Genomic DNA, 25817 nt, shown 5'->3' on the forward strand with positions numbered 1-25817 from the left:
TAGCTAAATGTGTAGCTCAAAGTAAATGTTAATTGTTGTAGCTAAAAGTAAGGCTGACCGGCTAACTGTAATATTATAGCTAAAAGTAAATTTAAATGGTCATAAATAAAGGTTAATTGGTTATAGCTAAAACAAATAGAGCACTGCATAATAGATAGCTAAAAGAAGCCAAGTCTAGCTAAAAGTAAAGGTTAAATGGTTATATTTAAAATGATAAATCTTTAAATTGGGAAGCTAAAAGTTACTATGGAACAAGTCAGTGGATGAATAGTGAAAAGTATATAGCTAAAATGGATTAATCACTGCAATAGTTACTAAAGAAAAAGTTGGCTGCTTAATATGTAACACACACTTAACCAAAGTGACCCTAACACTACAGTTCAGTACAAAAATCTACTACATTCCTTTTTATATCATTAATACTGAAAAGATATAATAAAAATTAAAATCAGCTCAACTGAATTTGTTTGGAACATGACAGGTGGTGGGAACCAGTGCTCCACAAGTTCTGAGATGAATGAGTATCAACACGTTGAGTGCATATTCTCCAGTACATTCTGCAGCCTGCATTATTGTGCTTGACAGTCTAATTATAAAACATGCCATGTTGCGGTACACTACATGCTAAACCGCTGCATTTGTATTCAGTGCACAGACAGACGGGGTGAGCAGTCCCTTTGAAAAATTCTTCATTGGTTTCCAGGTGGCACTGGTGTGATGTCAAAAGGAGGACTTTTTCTCCAAGGCTTTGATTTATGTGTCGTCGCTGCACTGTCTAATAGATCCTAATCTGTAATTATCATTTTCTCCACATGCTGTCTCTCCCTGACTTCCGATGTGATGCTCTACCTGTAATTAAAGCCAATAAAATCCCTCCATCGCCACACTCTTCGTTCACATCAGGGTTATCACAGTTAATCACAGGTTGAGACTCGTTAATGATCTTTTTCTCATGCAGGGCAGATGACGTGTCAGGACAGAGGAGGATTAAATGTTACTCTTATTAAATGCACATTACTTAGTAAATGACTTAAGTTTTTATAATAAAAAGACAGAAAATTAAGCAGCTAATTATTGGGAGAATTAAGCCTGTCTCTTCTTTAATTCTATCCACTCAAATCTAATCTGAAATACAGACGGGGAGACAGGCTCATTGCACAGGTGAGTTCTTTTATTATTGCATGCCATTTTCTCTTCACATCCTTAAGTCTTATTCACACGCACGTATGGAAAAATGGCATCTGAAGATGACAATGCATGGTCCAGATCTGAGGTACCTGTCAAGCTTACACTGGCTCTAGGAAAAGAACTGGAGAGTAAAACAAGGGAGAAAGAAAAAAATACAGAGAAAAATAAGATTTTTAGCTGCTGTATCTATGTGTCATTCATTAATAAAGGCACACCACCATTTTTAACCAGTTTCACACAATCTATCCTATTAAGTGTAGTCTGACTTCACAAGTCACTGCAACTGCATCAATTAATGTATTTCAACTGCCAAATGTGAACTATATTCATGTTTAAAATGCATATTCACAAATTCCAGCAATATTAGCATATCACTGCAAATCAGCTGATGCAACCACGAAAACATTAGATATTGTAGAAGATAAAATGGAACATAGAAAGAAACTATCTGTACTGCCTTGGTAAACAGCTTACTTTACTTATTAAGTGCAGTTGATGCTCTGCCACAGTTGATAATTGGCACTGAATTTCTTACTCACACCAAGAGCTTCCACACACCCATAGTTTGGACCCATTTTGTGGCTTGAAGATCTCAGTATATTTTCATTTCTTTGGCAACTTCAACTTCACATCACTTACAATATTTACTTATGAAAGTTGTTTACTTTTCATGTTATTGTTTTGCTGAGTAATGATATAATTCCACCAAAAAAAAAAAAAGAAAGAAAAATGAAACATGCACAAGTAATCCCAGGCCCAAAACTTCTCTTCAAGACCACATTCAATTATGGAAAACACTCATTCTCTCTCACACACAAACAAAATGCTGAGCAGCAATAAAAGAAAGTAACACTGCAGAAGGAAGCATAGTTTTGCTTCAGGCTCAGCTGGGCTGGTTGAGTCTGAGGAACATCTCAACACGGACTGATGGATGTGATGGGGTTCTGGCGGAAGCTGCAGCTGAGACGCTGACAAAAATACAGAGTGACAACTGGACGCGATGTTCTCACTTTGATGGTATGTGCTGTTAAACATCAGTGTTTGTTCCAGGTTGGGGCTGCCATAGGACCTCTGGAAGACCTCTCCACCACTATTAGCTCATCTGGGTTGTCACGCGCTTTATAATGTAGGAGAAGGTCCTGGATTGCCCTCTCTTCAATCTATAAAGACACAAGAAAAGGAGTCAGATCAGGGGATATTGTGGCCAACAAAACCACATTTCATTTGAGGGTAAAAGAAAATGCTGACACTGAAAGCTTAATGGTAATAAGAGTGTTTTACATAATGGCAACCAGAAAGCCACAGTGGGAAATAGTGTTTTGTGAAGGCATTGACAGAAGTCTGGCATCAGCTGGAGAGGAGCAGAGTGGGATGTGACAAGGCAGAACTGAAGGCACCTCATTTCTAACCAGCACCGTACCGAATGTGATGCTCATTAGATGAAACACTGGTCCAAAAGGAAAAGACAGAAGCAGCAGATGTGCTGCCCTGAAGGGCCATCTCTTCTGTTTTCTGGTTGGATGCTGCATGTAGGAGCTATACATGCAGTCATGACAGGAGTGTGTGAAGGAGAACGCTAACACACACAGACAAGTTTACCTGGATGAGCGCCAGCGGCTTCTCTCGGCTGCGGATCAGAGCGGCTTCCTGCTGCTTCTCCTCCTCCACGATGGAAGCAAAGGTCACCAGGGAGGGGAGTGGAGGGCTGCCCACTGCACCCAGCACCCAGGGCCTGAGGGGAGAGTCGGGTGACACAGACACAGAGGATGGGTATTGGTGACCATGCTGTGATAGCTGGGTGGACAAAGGTTGAGTCAACCACTACTGACAAGTTGCTGTGTGTGAATGGCCACCTGTCCACCTGGCTTTAACAAACCTCCTGCATGATTGCATAACTGGACTGCAGTTAAAATACATCCCTACTATGCAGGATCTACTAGACCAAATTAAACGATTGTTACATGAGCTTAGACAGAGGCAACACTACAATTCTTTTTTTGAATTCACTACAGTGGATCACAAAGTATTGCAAAATAACTATGTAGGACTGAACTGGTTTAAGGTCTCATATTGGCTTCCTTTTTTTTTTTTTTTTTTAACAAATTAATTAAAGTCTCATACGTGTCTTTCAATTTTTAGCTCAAATTACCACAAAGACGGTTCTTCTCATAATAATTATAATCCTGGTTTTAGCCCTACTCTAAACAAGCTGTTTCAGTGTCTATAGCTTTAAATGCAGCTGAGCTTCCAGGAAAAAACTGCTTCTGCATCTCTTCTGTTCAGTGATTGACAGAGGGATGCAGCACAGTGGGTCACATATCTTGTGTAAACACTTGAGCTCAATGCAGCTTTATTTATGTAGTGCCAAATCGTAATTATTATCACAGTTACTTTGCGATGCAGAAACCACAAACAGTGAAATGATCTAAAGTTTGCCCCAACTTTCACAGTGTTTAAAAGTAGAAATAAAATTATTTTCTGCTGCCTTCTCCTGTTGTGTTTATTTCTTTTCATATTGGGTTTGCCTCTAAATGTATCTACATGTAAACACTTATATAAATGCAAATTGTTTTTAAAATGCATGGAAAGGACCATTCTGTGTTGTAGTTTGCTGTATAAATAAGTTTGCCTATACACAAACTGAAAATATGTTTCTCTCAAAAACCAGACTGTGAAACACACTAGTTCCTCTCTGAATATTTATATTCTTTAACTCTAAAGGCACATGTTGCTTGGGCTTGTGCTGCTTGTTCCTATTCCATGACTATCCCAGACATCTATCTGCATGACATGTAAAATATGACATGTCTTACAGATGACATGAGCAGGCTGATTAATGTGCGCTTTAAGCAATTTCTTAGTTCACCATTCATTTTCATCATATTTTTTTTTTTTTGTAAATGTGGCCAAAAACATTCCTAATCACTCATTATGACGCATGTTAAAATCATACAGGAAGTGAAACCTGTGTTTATGTGTGTTTATCAGGCCAACAAGTATTTTTGGAAATATGTGTCAGAAACATAACCGGTGAAAACATGCATGACATTCAGACAAAGTGCAAAGGTCATAAAGGCATCTCTATTAAATGTGACTGATGATTATGGTAATGTAGTCTCAGAAGGCAAGCATGAGAATGTACAAGGCTGCTTTAGCTACTTCCTGAGCTTTGAACTCATCCATCTCTGCTCATCCAAATACCAAGGAGAACCTGAAACCTGCTCCCTGTTCTGTGTGATCCGTTGTGACATGAGTGCTGCCCTTATCAAATCTGATTAACATCACTGGCTTCACAAGAGTGACTCATGCAGCTGTTAAATATCTAGAAGTCTGCTCTTGACATTGCAGCATTAAGCGTGGGCCAGCATATAGCGAAGGACGTGTGATAATCAGATACAAGAGATGCACTTCCTAGAAAGCTCAACTTCCCTTTCAAGACCTGAAATGACTGAAGAACTGCAGATGGTCATTATTTTTTTTGGTATCTCACACACACAGGGCGACATCAGGCATCATATAAACAGAAAAGACCACTTTTAGAAGAGTTGGGAATACTGTGTGTGTACGTTGTGTTTATCCAGCTGTTAGGGGATGTTGTAAAGGTCAGGGTGACTCAGTGTCCGAGGGCAGGTCAACCCAGTTGTATTGGGTCATTCAGAGCTGTTCACCTCACTCAGACCAGAGCAACGTGTCTCTCAATCTGTCCAACTAAAGGAGATCCTGTCAGTTCTCCAGCACTTAAATCATCAAGTTCTCCAGTCTGACTCACAACTCATTTTTTAAACATAATTTCTGCCTTCTCGCAACAAACAGCCAATCGAGATAAACTTCCTCTTTTATTTCTTAATCTAAAAACCTTTGTAAAGTTTACACAACAATCCAGGTTTTCTGTGGCATAACATCACTCATTTAATATTATTCAGGCTATCGTATAACATTAATCACAGGTGAATTACTGGGAAACTATTCTAAAGACAATGGAATATCATGGAGAAACCTATGTTGCTGAAGATGCTTAGAAACCTAATACCATTTTAATGATGACACCTCAACAGTGCCTCCAAGTGGTTATCAGCAGTAGACAACACAAGCAGTCCACCTAGTGGCTGTAGCAGCAACCTCTGTCAGGTGTGTTTCTGCTTCAGTGTGTATTACATACCAGGAGGTGAGGATCCCTGGCAATTCAATGATTCAATTCAGAATCAGTTCTCAATTCAATACAATTCTTGACTGAATAAAAATAAATAGGAGCACTATACTTTGGTTCTTAGTCCAGATCACTTTGTACCAAACCATTGACACCTAATGTACTAATGTACTCAATGAGCTTCAGTGATAACCAGCTATGCAAGTTACCTGTCTGTGTGCACGAGAGGACATACTAGAGTGTTTCACTGTGCCACTGAAGCTGAGCTTCAGGCTTTGGTTTTAGCCAAATACATTATAAAACTTGATGTCTGGGCGCCCAGATAGCTCAGCTGACTGAGCGGGCGACCAGTAAACGGGCTATAGTCCCCAACGCAGCGGTCATGGGTTTGAATCCAGCCTAAAGCTTTTTACTGCATGTCATTCGCCTACTCTTCTATCCACATTTCCTGTCCCTGTCTCCACTGTACTATATATAATAAAGGCAAAAAAAAAACTTGAAAAATGATTTCTGCCTTTTGTGACTCAATACAGGAGGATAAGAATCACAGCTCTGTCATCCAGCTCTTCTCACCTTCCCCTATTATATTTAAGTACTGTACTCACCCAGTGGGTCTCTCCGTCTCGCTGCTTTCAGCACATTTGAACGTGACCCTCCTGGCAGCAGGTGTAACAGTGACAGGTGAACCGAGGGCACCTTGACCCCTCTGACTTCCTGCTTGACCCACTCTGATTAAACGATTCTCCTCCTCCTCCAGCAGAGCCCGAAAAGAACACGATGAGGGTGGAGACTGGACGGCCGTTGCCCTGCAGAAGCAAAGGAATGACAGAATGCATGAATTCACAATATAAGTGTGGGATGGTTGCCCTTCTCTTACTACTGCTCCAAAGCAGATCTAGTGATCTGTGATGTTTAAATATGAAAAAAAGTGTCTTTCCCTAGATAAGTTCTCCAGACTCACTTATGAATCTACAGTTAAAGTAGGTGAGTAGGTGCAGTGGATTTACTATCAACAAAAACAACCACTGCATATTTTGTTGCCAGAACTTAAATTCCATTTTCTGTAGAAGGGATCATGATAACGTTTTTTGTTTGTTTTTTCAAACAATATCAAACACAGAGGGTGGAGAAAGAGAGTCTGTGTGTATGCATATATCTGAAAAAAACTATGGAAAAATGCCCCAAAACAACATTGTTGACATTCCAGATACTAGTGAAATTACTTTTTAAAATACAAGTCAAGAAAAAAAGCAGACATTTTCAGAGTATGAAATCTTCCTGGTGCTAACTCGTAAAATCTATGATCTATGACTTTCCTCAGTTTCTGCACCTCTGTCCATTACTTCAAATGGTCTTATCTGAGCTACGTGACAATTCATGCATGGCAGACTGCACAAAAACACAAAAGTTTCTAATGCCTGTCAGTTTTATATTTCCTGGCACAGAAGGCCTTACTTGTCAGAGTTAGAGGTTCAAAGCCCATTAAAAGAAGAAGATATTTCATGACATTCGTGAGTAGTGGGCAGTTGTGGTTTTCATATCTGGATTCACTCACCAGGCCTTCCCACTGCTTTTGGATAGAGTGATTGTGGGGGTTGGTTTGGATGCTGTGGAATCCACAATGGTCTCCTTGCTGGCCATGGCCAACATCTTCCTCTGCTTCTGGGACAGTTTGGTGGAAACAGGGGAGTGCTTGATGCTGGTGCTGACACTGAGGGCAAGCAGGAAGATATGTACAGCTGAAGTAAACAACAGTAATCCTTATTTATATGCACTGTCTGAGTAAAACAAAACACATTCAACATCTATTAAAAAAAAAATCAAGTGTAGACTTGTTATGTACATCAGTCAATCATTGGTTTAACACCATCACTACCCCCTATTGATGAGACTAGGTGGTCACTATAAATCCTGTTTCTCCAGTTAAATAAATACAGCAGACCCCCCTAACCTTCCAGGGCTTTTAGGAGTTGCTCCAAGAGTCTGTAGAGAGTTGGCTTCCATGTCCATGATGGTTCTCAGGTCCAAAACTGGAGGTGCACGAGCCGGACTGCAGATTGTAAAAACACACTCACACTTACTGCGTAGGCTATACAGCTCAATGATCGATTGTTATTTATTAACTAGGGATGAAAATATTTCCTCTTCTCTTTGAACCACCTCCTCAAAATGAAGTGGGAGGATATAAGGTTAAAATGTTGAAGATGAGGTGCCTTAAACCAAATTTCAAAGCTGTGTTTTTTGCCAAGGGAGAAGAAACTTCAGAAGTCCACCTTACCAGGGAAGGACCTTGGGGATGGTTTGTGGAGCAGAGTTAGGGGGAGTTGGGAGGCCGTTCTTCAGGGAAGTTGGGGTGCTGGGTGGGGTCTTTAGCCTCGGACTGAGAGCCTTCTCATCCTGGAGATTTAAAAAAAATATTCTTGTATTCCCTGTCAGCACCAACTATACCTTCAGTAATCTATTGTCCACCTTTGCAGATGTTAATAATGCTGAGCTGCATTAAATTTGACTACAAAAATCCTTTACCCTATTCATTATTTAGTTGACTTCCTATTTAAATATTCTCTGGCATTATCAACGTTATCAATGGGTAACTCCCTCTAAAGTTTAAGCATACATTAGTTTATGTGATGGTTTTATGGGTAACTATTAGCATGCATCTTTAAGTAATTCAATGAGTTGTATGTGGACTGGAGCTATATTATTTCACACCTCTAACTATAACAAATGCTGTAAACTAAAGATGAAGAACAAACCTCAGCTCTGTCATGGAAGACGGGTGACTGCATGTCTCTAGGACTGCCCACCCCCATGTAGCTGCCTTCTGAGTCCGACGTGAGAAGCTCCTGCAGTGACTCCGTTGAATTAGCTTTGTTGGACTTCACCAGGTTCAGAGACACCACTGAGCAGAAAGAGCATGTGTTAATAAAATTATGACAAGTTACCCAACAACATCCTGATGCTTTGAAAAAGAAACTGATGGCTGCGACAGAAAACTTTATCACTCGTCAGGATGTGGCTGTGTGCTGAGTGTAACATGTAATGATGGTATTTAGTGGAAAACATCTTTCAAAACAGTGTGTCCTCTGTGAGTGTGAGTGAAAGTTTACCTGCAGCAGGAGGGCTTTGAATGACTTCAGAGAGAGTGTAGCCTCCTGAGCTGTCTGAGCGTCTCCTTGGTTTCTTCTTAGCCTTCATCTTGGCCTTCTTTAACAGGATTTCTCTGAGGACAGACAATTATTAGCAGCTTATTATTTGGGTGAGTTGTTTGAAGTTGTCTGCTAGGACTCGCAGGTTGCCTTCTGCTTTTTAACTATAAACCTTTAGTAGTCACAACACTACGTCAGAAGAACACTGAATGCTGAATAAGATGCTGTACATTATAATAAATCACTGTATCTCAACATGAGAAAGTTATTGTTGTAGCATATAATGAAAAACTTTACTATTCCCTGTTTTATCAGCACCAATACTGAAGAATGGTGACGTTTCACTAAAATCTGAGCAAGAAGATGTGTGACAGCAGCAAAGTGTGTGTGTGCTGCTTTGGCTGCATGCCAGCCATTCATTTCCCTCTCATAAGCACACAATGACAAAACAACAGGCATAACTGCATACTGAAGTCCTCCTGCCAAATGTCCACAAAGACAACATAAAAAGGCATTATTTTGCTTACAGAGCCGACAGTCAAGACAAACAAAGCCCATCTGTAAATATGCTTTATCTACACAGACCAAGGGAGTACACACATCGAACTCAGCGAAGCATTTCACCTACAGACATGCCGACTTGTTCAAAGGATGGAAGGAGCGACAGGTTGTACAATGTGACACAAAACATTATGACATCATCATATCCTCAAATATAAGTCAGATGACTATGATTTATTCTGTCACAAGCAAACTTTTTTCATCACCAGAGTTTGACAAGACAGTAAAGGGCAGTGAACTGTGTATTTTGGCTTCAATTTTAAGCTAACTTGCCAGTGAAGCAAACCTAGCATTAATACTGCTAGCTTTACCATAACTTCCAAGCTTCTAAAAATCAGGCACTCATGAGTATGTAGATCCGCAACAGCAGTTAGAAATGATCAGCTCAATTTCTACACAGAATAATATTGGGTGAAACCTTTTAAAACCTGCAGTGTGATAGGAAACAGTGTTGTATAATCCTCTTGTTTAATTACTTCTTTTCACATCCTCCACTGCCTTGCATTTACACGGTGAAAATATTTTCAGTTTCTAACTTTGAAAAACAAACTCATTTAGTTCCAACAACCTCTGGGCTAGCAAGCTTGTACACTGAAAGTTTCAAGTTCTGTAGAGGATTTGGATCGGACAGTAAGGCAGCGCTGCTAGTATATTTTGTGGTGAAATAGCCGTTGAAATTATAGTTCTCCCCCCCAGCAAGCAGCAGGTGTTCCACCAGAACACACTCTCCTGTCATCATCTTAAGGGAACACTGAGGCTGCATCTCTCACTTAGCTCTTCCAAATGTGATTGTAATTGGTTTAAGCAAATACAAACAAATCAAAGCATTTTAGCTATAGACGAATAACAATGAAGCACATTCAGACAATTATGTTTTAAAGAATAGGCTGCCTATGCAGGACTACAGTATCTGTACATTTAAGCAGTCACCATCCTGATTTTGGCATCGTGGAAAAATCAGTGCACCAACTGATTTCAAAATTCATGCTTGTGTACCTGCAAGAGTGATCCAGTTCTGCCTCTGGTTTGGGGCTGAATGCCGAGTCCAAATCTTCATCCACATACATACTGAGGTCAGGTGCATCAGGGTACGGAGTGATAACACGCTTTTGCATTGCTGGGATCTGAAATCAAAATAAAAACACTTAATGACAATCCACGTCCCCCCTATTGCGAACACAGTGATGCACCACAAGACATCCCATCAGGAATCTAACTCAGTACAAATTAACAATAAAATATGAGAACGAAGACTGAAGAAAACTGTCGGTTCAATTAGTTCCAGAAGATTTTCACGATTGAAATTTAAATAATGAAATATTTAAACCGTGAACACTTGCTGCCATATTACATTTGGCTTCATTTCTAAAACAGTGTCTTTCTATCAACCCAGTGCATAAAATTTCCTAGAACCCCCAGTTATGTCAGAAATACACAACATTCGTCTGAGTTAACAAAAGAACAAAAAAGTACAAGTTTTCAACAAGAGTCACTGTTTCAACTCCAAAGGAGTCACATTTCGCTGACCACTGATAGAGGAACTGATTTCTTTTCCTCTTACAGGATGATTTCTCACTGTGAAATTGTTGAAAGTCAGAGCAAAATGATGAGTCTCAAGAGCCCTTAACAAACCCTCTCTGTTATGACTAATGTGTTAGGTACATTAGGATCTTGAACACTAAAGAAGCTGTTTCATTTGCATGCCATTTTGTTGAAAAAAAAAAAACAGTGAGCAAACAGTGAAATCACGGAAAAGCTGATGCACACTAGGATGTTTCTATGGATGGGAGGTGACTCACCATCCTCCTGTAGGCTGCAGAAAGCTCCAAGAGCACATCATCACTAAGAATATCCAGAGCTCTGAGAGCAGGACAGTAAAACACAGGAGCAGACAAACAAACACGTATTGATGAGAAAGCATATTTTTACTTCTCCTGTTTGTCCTGCTGTTACAGATCTGAAGTACCATGGACATATTTATTGAACACACACCATGTACAGAGCAGTGTAGGGTTTTAAGGTGTTATTTACAGCATTAAAGCCATTATAGCAATGTATTCAAATAGTTCTATACTGGACACACACTATCGTTCAAAAGTTTGGGGTCACCCAGACAATTCCATGTTTTCCATGAAAACTCACACTTTTATCCATGTACTAACATAACTGCACAAGGGTTTTCTAATCATCAGTTAGCCTTTCAACACCATTAGCTAACACAATGTAGCATTAGAACACAGGAGTGATGGTTGCTGGAAATGTTCCTCTGTACCCCTATGGAGATATTCCATTAAAAATCAGCTGTTTCCAGCTACAATAGTCATTTACCACATTAACAATGTCTACACTGGATTGATTATTCATTTAATGTTATCTTCATTGAAAAAAATTGTGTGTCTTTCAAAAATAAGGATGTTTCTAAGTGACCCCAAACTTTTGAACAGTAGTGTATGTTACTGTGAATTACAGAAAATTCTGAAATGCTATGAAACAGCTGTGATCCAAACTGGGTTAATAATTCTGTTTCTCACTTTGACTCCAGCAGGGCAGCCATGTTGAGCACGATGAACTGGAGGCAAGAGAGTTTAAGTTGCTCTGCGTTGTACATGGTGGCAAATTCCAGCAGCTCTGCAGCATTCTTCAGTGTCACTGAGAATAAAAGGCAAGCAGTTTATGAACAAACATTAACAAATTATGAATCTTTACAGGTCATTAAACACACCAAACAGAAAAACATTATTTAAACATTAATTTACCCCATATTAAGATGAATTTAGAATTCTTAAGGGAACATGATAGCCCAACAGAAGACAAGGAGTAACAGAAGTTTGGTGGACCCCCATCAGTATCTGCACAGTTCCTATGTACATTAACATATTCAGTCTGCTGCTTTAAACCTCCAAATCAATCAACTTCATTATTTTAATACAACAAGAACACAACATTATGCCCAAATGACAGGGGCTAGTAAAAGGGCAACCCGAAGAAGTTGGGTAGAAATAAGATAAACAGAACATACAGTTCTCTGTGATGACGACCTCACACATCTCCTTCAGTCGTGTGATGAGGAGCTGATCAGCCACAACCAGCACGTTGCAGACAAACTCCACATTCAGAGACTCTGTCGGGGCAAAGAACAGAGTCTAAAGTATTGGTAATGTTTCCCTTTGGTTGTGAATTGAAAATTGGTGTTTATAACCAGCTAATAATCATTAAAAATATTAGGTAAAAATGTGTTTTTTGTCAACACAAAACTTGCAAAATTACCTTTGATGGTGGGAGACTCATCTGTGTAAATATATTCCAGAATGACGTGCAGAATCTCTGAGCTGGTCGGCATCTCAAGTGCAGAACAGGATGTGGCCTGAAGGGTGTCGGTCAACAAAATTATCCCGAGTATGGGTCTCAAATTGTGCAAATTTACACCAGGGAATGTTTAAAGAATGTAGCAGCATAAAGTTAAAGCTTGGCATACCTCAATCCAAGGGTTTCCCAGCATACTGTTGAAGTATTCTGCACATAAGACGGATATGATGGTAAACACACTGCTGCTAATTTTCTTTTACTTTGAATACATCCAACCACTTTTGACAGAACAATGAAGTTACAGTTTTTAATGATATGAATGATAACAAACATGTGTATACCATGTGATTCTTTTATGATGATGTGCTGTCTTACCTAGTCTTGCACAGAGAACACTTTTGTGACAAGGAAACTCTTTCCCATCTTCAGATTTCAAAGTAACATCGCAAAGATATGAGCTGCACATACACACACACACACAAAAAAACATTATAATGTTGGTATTAAGTTAATAATTTTAATTAACTCTTATTTATTGCTGCAACTCATGAAGTTAGTTGGTGTGAAAGAATAGAATGCGGATAGGGTTAGATGGAAGCAGATGATTTGCTGTGGCGACCCCTGAAGGGAGAAGCTGAAAGGAAAAGAAGATTTATTGCTGCAACTGTTGATGTACACCCATATACATACCATTTTTTCCGGTAGAATTTGGGTTTGTTTCCAGTTTTCTTGAGTATAACATTGATTTTTCCATTTTCATATTTGACACCATCCAGCCTGTACAGGAATAAAGGAAACACCATTAAAAGGAATGACACTAAAGCTGTGTTGCCTTTACATCAGAGCACACTAAACCTCTCACCGTGCTGACAGGCTGCTCAGGCCAAGCTTCTTTGCGACACCCTGTAAGGTTTTCACAGGGTTGGCCCCTCCTTCGTTGGCTCCGGCCTTGTCACTTTTGCCTCCTTTACCCTTCTTGCCAGGCTTGGAGGTCTTGCTCTTGGCTTTGTCGCTCTCACCTTTGGTTGCATTGGGAAGGGAACGGTACACCTCGAGGGCTGAGCGACCTCTCAGATCCAAGTCCTGCAGGCTGCTGATAAGCCTCTCCTGCTCTGAATCCTGGCCAAGTAAATGGAGACAGAAGAACACAGTCTTCATGAAATAACCACAGGTGAGTCAGAGCACACAAGAGTTCTTCAGGGTCAGTGAAGACCTATGTTTCATACTTTGGTTGCTGTGAGTACATTTGCAGGTTTTTGTAGCCAATAAAAATGATGCAGCCTTAATTTAAATCAAAGTTTGGAAAGGGAAGGTTTAAAAAATGAATAAATAGAGTAAATAATCCCTAACTTTTTTTTTTCTCACCTGGTTTTGTCCTACCACGACCCCTGAGACTCTTGGCCGGGCCCCATGCACCAGCAGCTCGCAGGAGTCTGTGTAGATGAAGTGGAGCACGTATTCCAGCATGTCTGGTGGGATTTTTTCCAAAATGAGTAAATCACAGCCCACAGCATCTTCGCTCTTCCTCACTTCCTTGTCAAGCTCATCATCAAGCCCGCAATGCTCGGACATGAACTGCTTCCGGAAGAACTCGGATCTCATGGACAGAATGTACTTGTGAGCCGGGAAGGTGCGATCCCCAGCCTGAAGCGTCACATCGTGGATGCTGTCTGTTTCGTCCGCCTCATCCAGAAGGCTCCGGAAGTGTTGGGAGAAGGAGGATGGAGAAATGCTGGGAACCTCATACAAGCTGGAGTGCAAGTATATACACAGAGAGAAAACATTAAAAACAAAACAAAGAAAATCTATGTAAAACTTTGATTCAAATGATCGAAAATGACAAAATAAAACTCAAAACGAGCAACTGGATTGGAGGCAATGAATCTTTAAAAGGTGCCTATTTAAAGTAGAAAAGATAAATGCAAATGGACCACAGAGCTTTTCAATAACAGAACAATGATAGCAATTACATTAATGCTGACAACAGTAACATAGTACAAAAAGAAGCAAGAAGCTTCCCAGCTGACTCACAAAAAAGCAGTAAATATTATCAACAGGGAGGAGATCTAAAAATAAATGCAACCAGCTGAGATAAATAGTCCACTATTTTGCATTATGCCCACACAGCTACAATCTGAAACATAAAAGACCCATAAATCCTCATTAGGTCTGAGGGGAGCTAATGCTTTTAAAGTGGAGCTTTTTTTCTTCCTCTCCCTTGAGAGCAAAAATGAGCTCTCCACCTCTAGGTGGCAACGTTGACAGTTAAGTTTCTTACTTTACTGTGTAATAAAAAACCTGTTTTTATGGCATTTATGGTGGACACTGCATAGAACAAAGCTGCAATAAATTCAAAGCGATGACCGCAGTTGTGATTAATAATGATATAAACATCACCCTCTATATAAGATTTTTAGTCCCTTTCTGTCAACTGGTTGGTTAATATCAGGGGTGAAGTGTGGATTTCACACTTTCCACATCTTCCTCAAAAAATAGCCTTGAGTTTGTAGATTTATTTCCTTCGGTCTCTTCAATACTCAGTCTTTTTAGTTCTAACACCCTGCTCTCCTAGGAAGTATTACAGTCATCTGTCTCATGTAAGCCCGACGGGACAGACGCTTAAATTTCAATCCAGACTTCAGCACAGGCTGCAAAACAGCTTGCACTTCACATGATTAACTGGTCCAAAAGTGTCTTTTTAGGCTTCAGTCCTACAAACTTCTTCAAACTAGTCCATTTGAATACATAGTTTTGCAATAAATTCTACATTTTATGATGGTTCTAATGTTCTTTTCAGTTGTTTTAGAGGTGTCAAGTCAATTTCATGATCATGGAGGATGTTTGTGGCGCATTGTCTTCTTCAGACAGAAGTGTGAACAAAATAATAGAAACACCCTCACAATTTCCTACAAAGACCACACAGATTATTTAGCACACCTTTAAAACCATTTATGACCTTCACGAAGGCCGAATTGTTCTACCTGACTGCATTTTGTTGTAGCTCAGTTTATTTATTAAACTGGTAACTATGTGTACATGCCAGATTGTACACCTGTCACGTTTATGTTTCAGGGGTGATCTCCTACCTAGTCTTGGGATCGGCCTGAAGCACACCAAAGTTTCGTCCTTTGGAGTCCATGGTGATGCTGACGGCTCTGTGGACGTAGGGGAGTTTCTCCAGGCGGATTCGTTCGTACAGTGAGCCTGCATCTGAATGGCCACAAACTTCCACACTAACCTCTGGAAGATTAGAAGAAGAATGTCGGATAAAGTAAGCAATAATGTAGTCATTTCTTTCAATTCTTCAAACCTTTTTTTTTCATTTACAAATTTGCTTTAATGATTCCATTATGTGTTGTGTACCTCACTATTCCTCTATCCTTGGACTTGTGCTGCTGTGATGATTTCACTCTATTTAATAAAGCGTCTTTTGAAAACTTCCATTTTAAAAGATGCTATACAAAGTTTACTTCATTATTAGTCCATATTAAACCACAATATAGTTCAAAACATTTTCCATGTTAGTGATTCAACACACCAAGTTCCTAAACACTTTACCTTTCTTCTCCCCGTACTTCTTATATTCTCCAGCCCACATGCCACTGAAGCCCTCCCCGTCCTGAGTCACAAACATCATGCTGTTCTTGCTGAGAGCGATGTCCGACATGAAAACCTGACGTGCGTACGCCCACCGGCACTGTCTCACTGAGCTGCCAGAGGACCGCCAGCAAAACACCTGAGAGAGACAGAGAAATGGAGGGAGGAAGGGAACATTTAGGGAAAGTTACACAGGCAAGTCTTAGTCACCATTTTTATCTATAGTATACCATATAGGCAAGACTGATTTGGATTGTATAACTGTCTAGTGAGGAGCATAGGTTAGATAACAATAGAAAAAGTAAAGTGATGGTAAAAATAACAATAGGATCCATCCGTCCATGTGGCAGCATTTAGAAACCGAGACAGAAGTGAACTCCACCTTTACTGTTCTGTGACTGATTTAAATTAAACTATTATGGTCATTTTTTCCACACCAAGTGCTGAAAGACTTTTTAACGATGCACTTACCCTCCCAGCTTCATCCAACGCCAAAATGACGACCTTCTCCCCTCCTCCATCGTTTAAGATCTGTGGATCTACTCGGTGGTCCAGACTGCCACCACTGACCAGGACCTTCTTAATGTTAAGTTGCCTGAAAGAGGTCAATAATCAAGACAGAGATCAATAATTAGAAAATTACAAAAAGAATAGGTTGCTAGAGAACGTATGTTTAAACATCACCACTGGCTTCGTGATTATCTGAATTCAGTTAATCTAAGGTTGTTGTTAGACATGCATGCACTTGCTTAGTACCATTAACCTACACATTAGCAGCAATAACTTATGGAAATCAGAGAAACTCTTTTCAGTTTAGTGGGTGATTTACTATCAGCTGCCATTCAGATGAGGCCTGATTAGAATACTGCGAGTGATGCAGAGCAGACGGTTGCTTGAAGAGACGACAAATCAATCAGATCTGAACATGGAGAGAATAAACAGAACACATACCCCTACTATGTGCTAGTAGGTAACTATCTGTATTACCATATCATCATAACCAGTGGATGGTGATACACGATTACATGGTGGTTGGATGGAAGCCAGCAGTGAAACTTAAATGTGAATATAGCCAATCTTCATTAACCTGTATTTTTAGTCATTTTGTCTAACTGTGCTATGATCATAAAACAACAATTTTATCCGCAGTACAACAGCTTGGTAACATCTGCTGATTTTGCAGATGACAATTACATCATTAGTTTGACTGCATTAAAACACCGTTTATGACAGAAACCATCTCCCTCCTTCCATCCTGCTCTGTGTCTCTAATTAACCACACAAAAATAGTTCTGCTGTGTAGTTTTCAGAAATAAAATACATTGTTAAAGGTATTCACAACCAATTTTCATACTTGAGAAACACCAGCTGCTTGCTTTTAAATTATGGACGACAGTCAATTTTGCTGACTAACAATAATCATTATAACCGTCCCTTAATAACAAGATGGATAACAGGAAAAAAAAACTACGGGTGAATGTTTCTTAAATTGTCAACAGTATATCTGATTGACCCTCAGACAAACCTAATTCAATCTTGAATTCTTTAGAGTTTACAAACCAAACAACTCCCTGGACCATGTGTGACAGCTTGTGATGCAATTTGTCAGTTAAAATGGCTATAAATAATATTTAACAACAAAAATGTAATAAATGACATAGTGGCAAAGGGATCTCTTATAGGGACAAACACTGTTTTGTTCACTTTTACTGCCCCCAGCACCAAATACAGACATACAGTCCTGTGTACAGCAACTGAATGCTGCATATTGGAGATAACCAGCAACCAGCTCAGAACAATAGTGGTATTACAATATACAACATTTATGATTTATGTGTATGTTGGTTTGGGGCTCAAGTCACAGTTACCATGAATGCATGTATATTTACAGTTCTACAATGCAGTATGTGAAATTAAACCCCTAATTTCGCATGTTCAGTAATGTGTTGACATGATGATTTATTCACCTTGAAGCCATTTTCTTGCATTGGTAGTCAGCTAGCAGGTAAACATCCCCCTTCTCAGTCACAACTACTGTTGCTCCATCACTAGCTGCTGCCATGGCTATGGTAACATCCTTGTGGTGCAGGGCTGACACCTGCCGAGGAGCTGTCACACATTTTTCCCCATTAGGATCCAGCAAGTAACCTGAAGATCGAGACACAGAGGAGCACAAAACATACCGCTCATTAACATTTAAGGGTGCCCATTTACTGTGTGTTTTATGTTGGCATTTTATTTAAAAAGCACAAATAAAAATAATCACATAATAGCCTTTTGTGTCATCCACCTCTGACATGATGGAGGGGCTTCCCTCCTCACCAAACATCTCTCCTACAGAAGTAAATTCAAATGTGTACCATTCTACCATTGCAACAAGATCATTATTCATGGCTGCATGCTATAAATAGCTGTAAAATGTTTTACTCTGTATTCTGGCATGGGTACACTTTCATGTGTCAGATGCTGGATGTGGAATTCATTTTAACCTGACTGTGCCATGCTGTCTCAGTCACACTACACTATCGTTCAAAAGTTTGGGTTCACCCAGACAATTCCATGTTTTCCATGAAAACTCACACTTTTATCCATGTACTAACATAACTGCACAATGGTTTTCTAATCATCAATTAGCCTTTCAACACCATTAGCTAACACAATGTAGCATTAGAACACAGGAGTGATGGTTGCTGGAAATGTTCCTCTGTACCCCTATGGAGATATTATATTGATTAAAAATCAGCCGTTTCCAGCTAGAATAGTCATTTACCACATTAATAATGTCTACACTGGATTTATCATTCATTTAATGATTAATGCTTAAAGACTTTTCTTTCAAAAAAATAAGAGCATTTCTAAGTGACCCCAAACTTTTGAACAGTGATGTATGTATGTGAGAAGCAATACAGTTTTCCCTCTTGCTGGCTTCAGTGTTGAGATTTACCCAGCTGGCCTCCATTGAGTCCCATTGTATAGACAGCCTCCCTGGTCCACAGCACTGTGTGAAACCTTCCTGCTGCAACTCCAATCACAGTCCTTCCTTTCAGCATCTTGGAGAACACCTGCATACAAAGCATTTTACAGAGACGAGAAAAGTATAGCGTAAAAAAAATCCCATCAAAAAGAATAACACATTATATTACAGCACTCCTTTATATAATGTTATTTCCTACAGCAGCAGTGACAAATTGATTTGGGACAAACACTTGCTTCTTATATACACAGCAGGTTAGAGAAACTCTCTCCACTACTCCCCCTGCCTACCTGTTTAGGGACATGTGCGGAGGCGGGAGGTGGAGCAAGGCCCAGCTGGTGGAAGGTGTTGAGGCCAAAAGTATAAACATAGCCCTCCTCCGTCAGCACCACGGTGTGGTCCTTAGCCGCTGCCACCTGGGAGCAGTGGTGGGACATCAGACCCTCCACCATTCGAGGAACCTGGTAGGAGGAATGAGAAGGAAAAAATAAGGTAAACTAAATATTTTGAAAAAGCAAGCTGAGCATACGGAGACTTCACTGGGCTTTTCCAAGGTCATTACTCAAAATTTCAAAGCATCTCTTTGGGTTTAACCATTAGGACACATAGAGCTTTCTCTATATTTAATTCCAACAGTGTCCCATTCCTTGTTTATAGTGTCGTATTATTTATCACATTATACCAGAAGTTATTCCGTCACTCAAATGACACAATTTCAATGTCAAAGAGCCTTCAAGTACAATAGAGAGCTACGGTTAATGTGCAAAACTACTGTTGAGTAGAGAAACTCAGCACTGTCTTCACATATGCCAAAATAAATGGATTCTATAACGTCAACACTGTCTGTATCTGTACATGAGAGCATGCGAGACATTACGCAAGTAGCATGTTAATCAAACCAGACTTGATGACATTTAACCTGTGTATCTTTCTACAATGTGAGTTCAATTAAAATTGAGTCTCCAAGCGGGAGCAAACATGCAGCAAATCCTGGTTTTTAAACAAATTTCTAACAAACATGAATTACTGAGGCAACGCCACAACTTCCCACTAGAACTGATGACATTTTTTTTCATTTGACACAGTGTATCCCAGTCATCCCCCATGTGACGCCCTAAAAACCCCTATTAGAAACACTTTCTATGTTTAGCATTCCAAGAATGAATGCTTATTTCATGCATTTTCATTCCAAAAGAATAATTGTTTCCCCAAGAAAAATACATTTTTGTCAGAGAGGAGGCACTTTAGATTTAGCATTTAGATGCTGGCTCTAAAAAGGTCAATCTAAACGGATCAGCAACTCCATAAGTTTAACCACACAAAACTAAAAAAGACAAGTGTGAATTGAAATATAAATTCTGTGTTTGTGTAATTGTGGTCAGGGAGAAGACTTAATCTTTATCAGTTGTAGACAACACGACTAGCCAAAACTGATTACTAAAAGGATCTTTACAACCACAGCATGCAAGCAAACAGCCTAAACTTAACATTTCAAGTGAAATATCATGCAAACTTGTGAGCAGTCTAGTGGCTGGTCCAACACCAGCGCTCAGTGTTACGCTCAGTGTGGTTACTACAGATATTTTTGTTCAAGTCATTACAATGTGCATCCACAAATATAAATAAAAAAAGAAAGAAGAAGGGACTCTTCTGCAATATTTAAAAAATATATGGGATATTTTGACAAAATCATGCCAACAGCCAAAGAAATCTCACCATATAAGTCTGTTCATCTCCATGGCCAAGTCTGCCTCCCTGTCCATGTCCACAGGTAAACACTTGGCCTTTCTGAGACAGGAACACTGAGTGGAACTTGCACAGGACCACCTACAAGGAAAACAAAATATTAAATACAAACATAGTACATAATTGTGACTTTATCCTGTTGCTTTGACTTTTAATATACTATATCTCCCATATGTTCTATTGTAAGGAAATACTGAGGATCTGAGTTGTGCTGATTAAAGCTCTTGTCATTATAATTTTGACCTCCTAGCAGAGGCTGTAATGCATCTCTTTCCATGTCCCTCCGCCAAACCCTCGTGTAGTGATAGTAAAACACTGTGCCAATAAAAGGCCAGGGCACAAGTGGAAAAGCAAACATCATTACTAATACATTGCTCCCCTCAAGCCTTCAATAGAGCGCAGGGATGTTTCCTGAAGTATCACATTGATGTGGACATTCACACACATGCATACACACTAGTGCAGCTCATTTAATTAAAAACATGTCATTGTGGAATTAATATTTAACCCCTGGCACCTGCTGGATTGGGTTAGGATAACAAAGACTATGCTTAGTGCCACTGGGTCATTGTGTGGTCATGAAATAAGATCCACCTGTCCTCTGCTAGCTTTATGAAATTACTCTGCATGACAAGTTGTACAGGTGCAGGTCATGAAAAAAACACCTCACACAAAAAGTTTCTTCTGTAAACACCAATAATGACACCAAGCATGGTATTTGTTAATTAATACACAAACCACACACAATGTGAAATCCTAAGAAAAATGACAACATGTTGAACGCAGTCATTCGGTATTACTTAATCCACTATAAATGGAACCTGGTGTGTACACACACCACTGGGGGTAGTTGCACTGGTGCCAGGAGCTATATTAATCACACTAAGAGCGTCCACATGATAACTGCAAGAAATTGTAGCCCGGCTGGCAGAGTCTAGCAGCTGACCAGTTTCACCAAGTCACAAATTAATATGAAGACAGTCCACGCTGCCACACTAGCAATGCCCTGTATTAAACTCAAATACCATGTCTGACAGTCTTCAGGAGCAATAATTTACCACAGCATTCCAAATAATACCATGTGCTATGCCTGCATGATTAATTTAATGTGCCATGAGTACTCTCACACATTACTATCATTTCCATGGCTGTGGGTTTATTGTATGAGTCACTTCAAGTAAATGACACAGGAAAAACATTTTTACATATGCTGATGTCCCCTGAGGACAACACTGTGCAATACAGGGCTCTGGGGAAAGGAGTATTTTGCTGGTTATACCTAAGTGACGTGCCGTATCTGGAGTACACATGCACATTTGGACTTTAAAATGTCTTTTTGTTTGATGTAACGTATGTTGACATATGAGGCCACTAATGGTGTAAGAGAAATGTGAGTAAGGTTTTCAGGGTGGGGAATCCCTGTGCTGTAGGAAAACACTTTCCCTTTCCCTTGAGAGCTTGGGCACAATAACAGCATGTTGTTAGCCTACCTGCTTGATATAAACTCCAGTCCTGGCAAACACATCCACAAGCTCAGGGTGCTGTCGGCTCTCCTGATTGCCATGACCGAGACTGAAATTAGTATTGTTTCCCCACGTGTATACTTCAGTTGGGTCTGTGGTGAAGAAGAAAACATGGTTTTATGTAAAGTCACAACATTTGTACCTAAACCTTGACTTTACATTTGTTAAGTTTACACTTCGCCTTGTATATATAGATATGGTATTTTGCACTATTGACACTTTTATTTATATCTATTTTTGCTTATTTCTATCTATCTATCTATCTATCTATCTATCTATCTATCTATCTATCTATCTATCTATCTATCTATCATGTGTTTTTATTCTTTAGTCTTATTGTTTTGGTCTGGAACAGGTGCGCAATGCATTTCATTGTGCATTATACTATGTATAATTGTGTTTGTGATAAATAGAGGTCTTGAATCTTTAAAGCCATTAAAAGGTGGAAATATTATTCATCCACAATGTGTAATCTATTAGTCTTTCAGAAAATCTGTATATGAATAATGGTAAAAGCATAAAGCACAATGTCAAGAGAGACACACTATATAATCACAGGGGCATGTAAATCCAGTGCTCATACAAGTGTGAAATATGTCCCACTTGTGACAGAAGAAGTCATGATGACACTCCTCAGCCCAGTGACTCATCTCAAAAAGGAAACTAAAGTATTATAAGTTGCACCACCAGCTGTCAGCTTGTCTTACCAGTGTTTTTGAAAGCAACATGTGCTGGTCGGTCCTTCATTGTCAGGTCCAAGACAGACAGACCCTCCTTGTCTTGAGTAGACAGAAGTGCCCCATGCTGAAACAAAACAAATTCAAATACAGCTCAAATTATTTAAAAAATGAGGCTGCACTCTCTTCACTTCTGAAATACAGCATTCAAATCAAAAACTATTTTGTATGTTCCAAATAATACAAATAAACAGCACATTAGTTAATGATCCACCGTCAACACATACCCTGACCAGTGATATGAGGCAGTGGATCTGTCCATAGAAGGCGCTGCGGTGTAGAGCGGTCCAGCCGGACTCCTTATCCTTCAGCGTCAGGTCAGCACTCTTACTCTCCAGCAACCATTCGAGCAGGGCTTTCTTTCCCAGTGAGGCTGCAAGGTGCAGGGCTGTGCGACCAAAGGCATCCCGCAAGGTGGCTGCATTGTGGCAGTGTGAAGTCAAGAATGCCCGGAGCTGCCCCTCGGAGCCACCCGTTAGTGCTGCTACCACCTGGTCTGCATGCTGCTGTGACCGGCATTTTGGGGTGCAGTCCAGCGGTACCAGACTCATCCTGACTTCCACCAAATCTTCCCCGTGCACCCTCCTCCCTTTTGTATTACAAAGTCCTTCTGACAGCCCACCACCCACAATTGCAAACAAACTCAAAAACAATATGATAAACAAGCAACACTGTCACTTAAATCGCGTACTAAAACAGAGATGTTCTCCAAAGGAAAGAAAGGAAAAAAAAAACTATCGACAAAAGGTCGAAATGGTTTGGAGCGCTAGAATTGTGCTTGTGTTGAGGTTCCACCGCACCCTAGCGACCCCAGAGCCTTTGCGTGACTTGTTCAGTCCACCATTTCGACCAATAATCGAACACAAACTAAGGTGCTTGCAGCATAAGCTGGCATCAAAAACTCAATAAATACACTTTTTTTGGCGTGCTTTATACAAAATTGTACATTTCAATGTTTGCAAAAATAGTTTTTCATTTCATTATTTACAAAAGGCAACAATTTCAACAACCCTCTGACCTTCTCTTCTAGCAGTCCAACCATCAAACTTGAGGGGAAAGGCTCCCTTTCCCCCCAAAATCCTCACTTCGTTTTTCAAAACTCCATAATTGTAGAGTGCACCTGTGGATAAAAGTTTGAAAGGTCAGTGATAACCAACAGCCTGCAGTCACGATTTACATGCATGCAAACCTCTGTGTGCAGATAATGAGGTGCAAAACTGCCAGTGCAAAGGTCAGAACAAGTGTGGCCTAATTACAGACTTGGCTAGCTTAGATCAGCTGTTTTGACAGGTTTAGAACTACCTGACATTAATGAGGGAGGTAATGATGACAGCACATCAGGATTATGTAACAGGCTAAGTTAGCCGGATAGCCTCTTACAGCTAACCGGGCTGGCTGCGTCCCGCATTGACTTCATCAGAGAGCTTACATGTTCATGGCTATATGAATCACCCTCTTTCATGGGAGAAGATCAACCGATTTTCATATTTTCCTTACTGTTTATGTAACTTGCTGCAGTAGAAAGCTATACACAGGCACAAGTTAACGTTAGCTGCTGCACCTAGTATTAGCTCAAACTGCCCAGATAATATAACGTTACACATAAACCACATTATAATTTGCCATGTATTCTAAACTGTGGAGGCGAACTAGACATGTGATGTGGATAAAAGTACTAATAAATGTGGTTCTGCGGTTTGTCCGGTGGTTACTGAACGTTTGGCGGCTAACGCTAACTGACACATCAGCTAATGCTAACGTTAGTGAGCTGAGGGAATTAATGTCGACTCTCCTCTTACCTTCCGCTAGATAAAGAGAAAAGTGGACATGGAGAAGGTAGCATCAACGACGTAAATCCGCTGTGTCATTACTACACCAGAGAAACGCAAACACTTTCCTTAATGGACTGAACCCCTGAAACACTGCAGTTAGGTAAAAACCCTCGTTAAGGTCGAGACTTCTGATTGGTCAGGGCGCTTACATCCCTTCATCCTATTGGTTGATTTTTGGGGACGTTGGTCGAGTTCAGAGAGCGCTGTTGCTGAATGTATGATGTCATAGGAAATGTTTCTAATATTTATTTATTTTAGGTTTGACATTTTAGACATATATTACTATTTATGAAACAATTTAATAATAAAATAACTCGAGAGATAATGTAAAAATGCTGTCTTGTACGTTACTTAAATAATAAATAATAAAAATAACACAATACCTTAAGAACAATTTAAACGTTTTATGCTACACTACAGTAATTTAATTAATCGTTATATTTTTCAAAACAGAAAAAGTGAAATGTTTCTCACTCTTCAAAATGAGCAAGACAAGAAAAGAAAGTTTGTTGAAATCCTTTCTGAACAAGTACAAACAAGACAAAATAATAATTTGGTCCTATATAAAAGAATAAAAGTAATGTGATGTTCTGCCCAGAGACTGTTAGGATGTTGAAACATCCTTAGCTCAGGCCTGAAGTCTTTTGATTTTAACCTGATAATTTTCACCATATTCAAGTTATTTCAGAGTAAAACAAAAATGCTCTGCAAAGTTGGATGACTGATGTCTGTCTATGCTCACGAACATTCTTCATTATTATCACAGTGAATGCAAGCAGGCTGGACTGGAGCCTTGAAATTAGTGTAATTGATGGTGATTTATGTAGCTGTAATTATGTGTAAAGGCGTGCTTGGAAATACTTGCTTTCACAAATGTTGCCTTGTGTGACAGAAATGATTGAGAACCACTGAGCTACACCAGGATGACCACTTTTAGCTACCAGCTGTGAGATTAGTATATCCTATAGGTTATAAATACTCATTTTAAACTTTAATCACAATTGTATTTAGTATCGGTTTGGGTGATTGGTTCTTTAAATAGTCCAGAGAAGAGACT

At 39.7% G+C, this 25817-nt stretch overlaps 1 protein-coding gene across 1 annotated transcript; it reads right to left on the minus strand.

The window, feature by feature from the left end:
* Positions 1-1150: 1150 nt before the first annotated feature.
* ibtk (inhibitor of Bruton agammaglobulinemia tyrosine kinase) lies at positions 1151-24886 on the minus strand. The gene is made up of 29 exons (XM_055013805.1): positions 24728-24886; positions 23156-24048; positions 22899-22995; positions 22159-22283; positions 20639-20749; positions 19213-19383; positions 18893-19010; positions 17916-18096; positions 16420-16543; positions 15910-16087; positions 15438-15591; positions 13717-14101; positions 13214-13470; positions 13042-13128; positions 12727-12809; positions 12521-12558; positions 12313-12409; positions 12065-12166; positions 11577-11694; positions 10845-10905; positions 10042-10169; positions 8446-8558; positions 8092-8237; positions 7614-7732; positions 7287-7385; positions 6891-7046; positions 5941-6141; positions 2788-2920; positions 1151-2348 (listed from the first exon to the last, which is right to left on the minus strand). Exons 2-29 carry the CDS (start codon positions 23477-23479, stop codon positions 2223-2225), a joined length of 4032 nt encoding a protein of 1343 aa, XP_054869780.1. The 5' UTR covers positions 23480-24048; positions 24728-24886; the 3' UTR covers positions 1151-2222.
* Between the last annotated feature and the right edge of the window lie 931 nt (positions 24887-25817).

Source organism: Amphiprion ocellaris, chromosome 9 (assembly GCF_022539595.1).
Source record: "Amphiprion ocellaris isolate individual 3 ecotype Okinawa chromosome 9, ASM2253959v1, whole genome shotgun sequence".
NCBI lineage: Eukaryota > Metazoa > Chordata > Actinopteri > Pomacentridae > Amphiprion > Amphiprion ocellaris.

Excerpts from the sequence above, each read along its gene's own strand:
- ibtk (XM_055013805.1), bottom strand. The coding sequence starts at position 23,479 with ATGAGTCTGGTACCGCTGGACTGCACCCCAAAATGCCGGTCACAGCAG. Across the intron at positions 15,592-15,909 it reads GAAGTACGGGGAGAAGAAAG|AGGTTAGTGTGGAAGTTTGT; the intron begins GTAAAGTGTTTA and ends CTAATCTTCCAG. Across the intron at positions 7,386-7,613 it reads ATCCCCAAGGTCCTTCCCTG|TCCGGCTCGTGCACCTCCAG; the intron begins GTAAGGTGGACT and ends TACAATCTGCAG.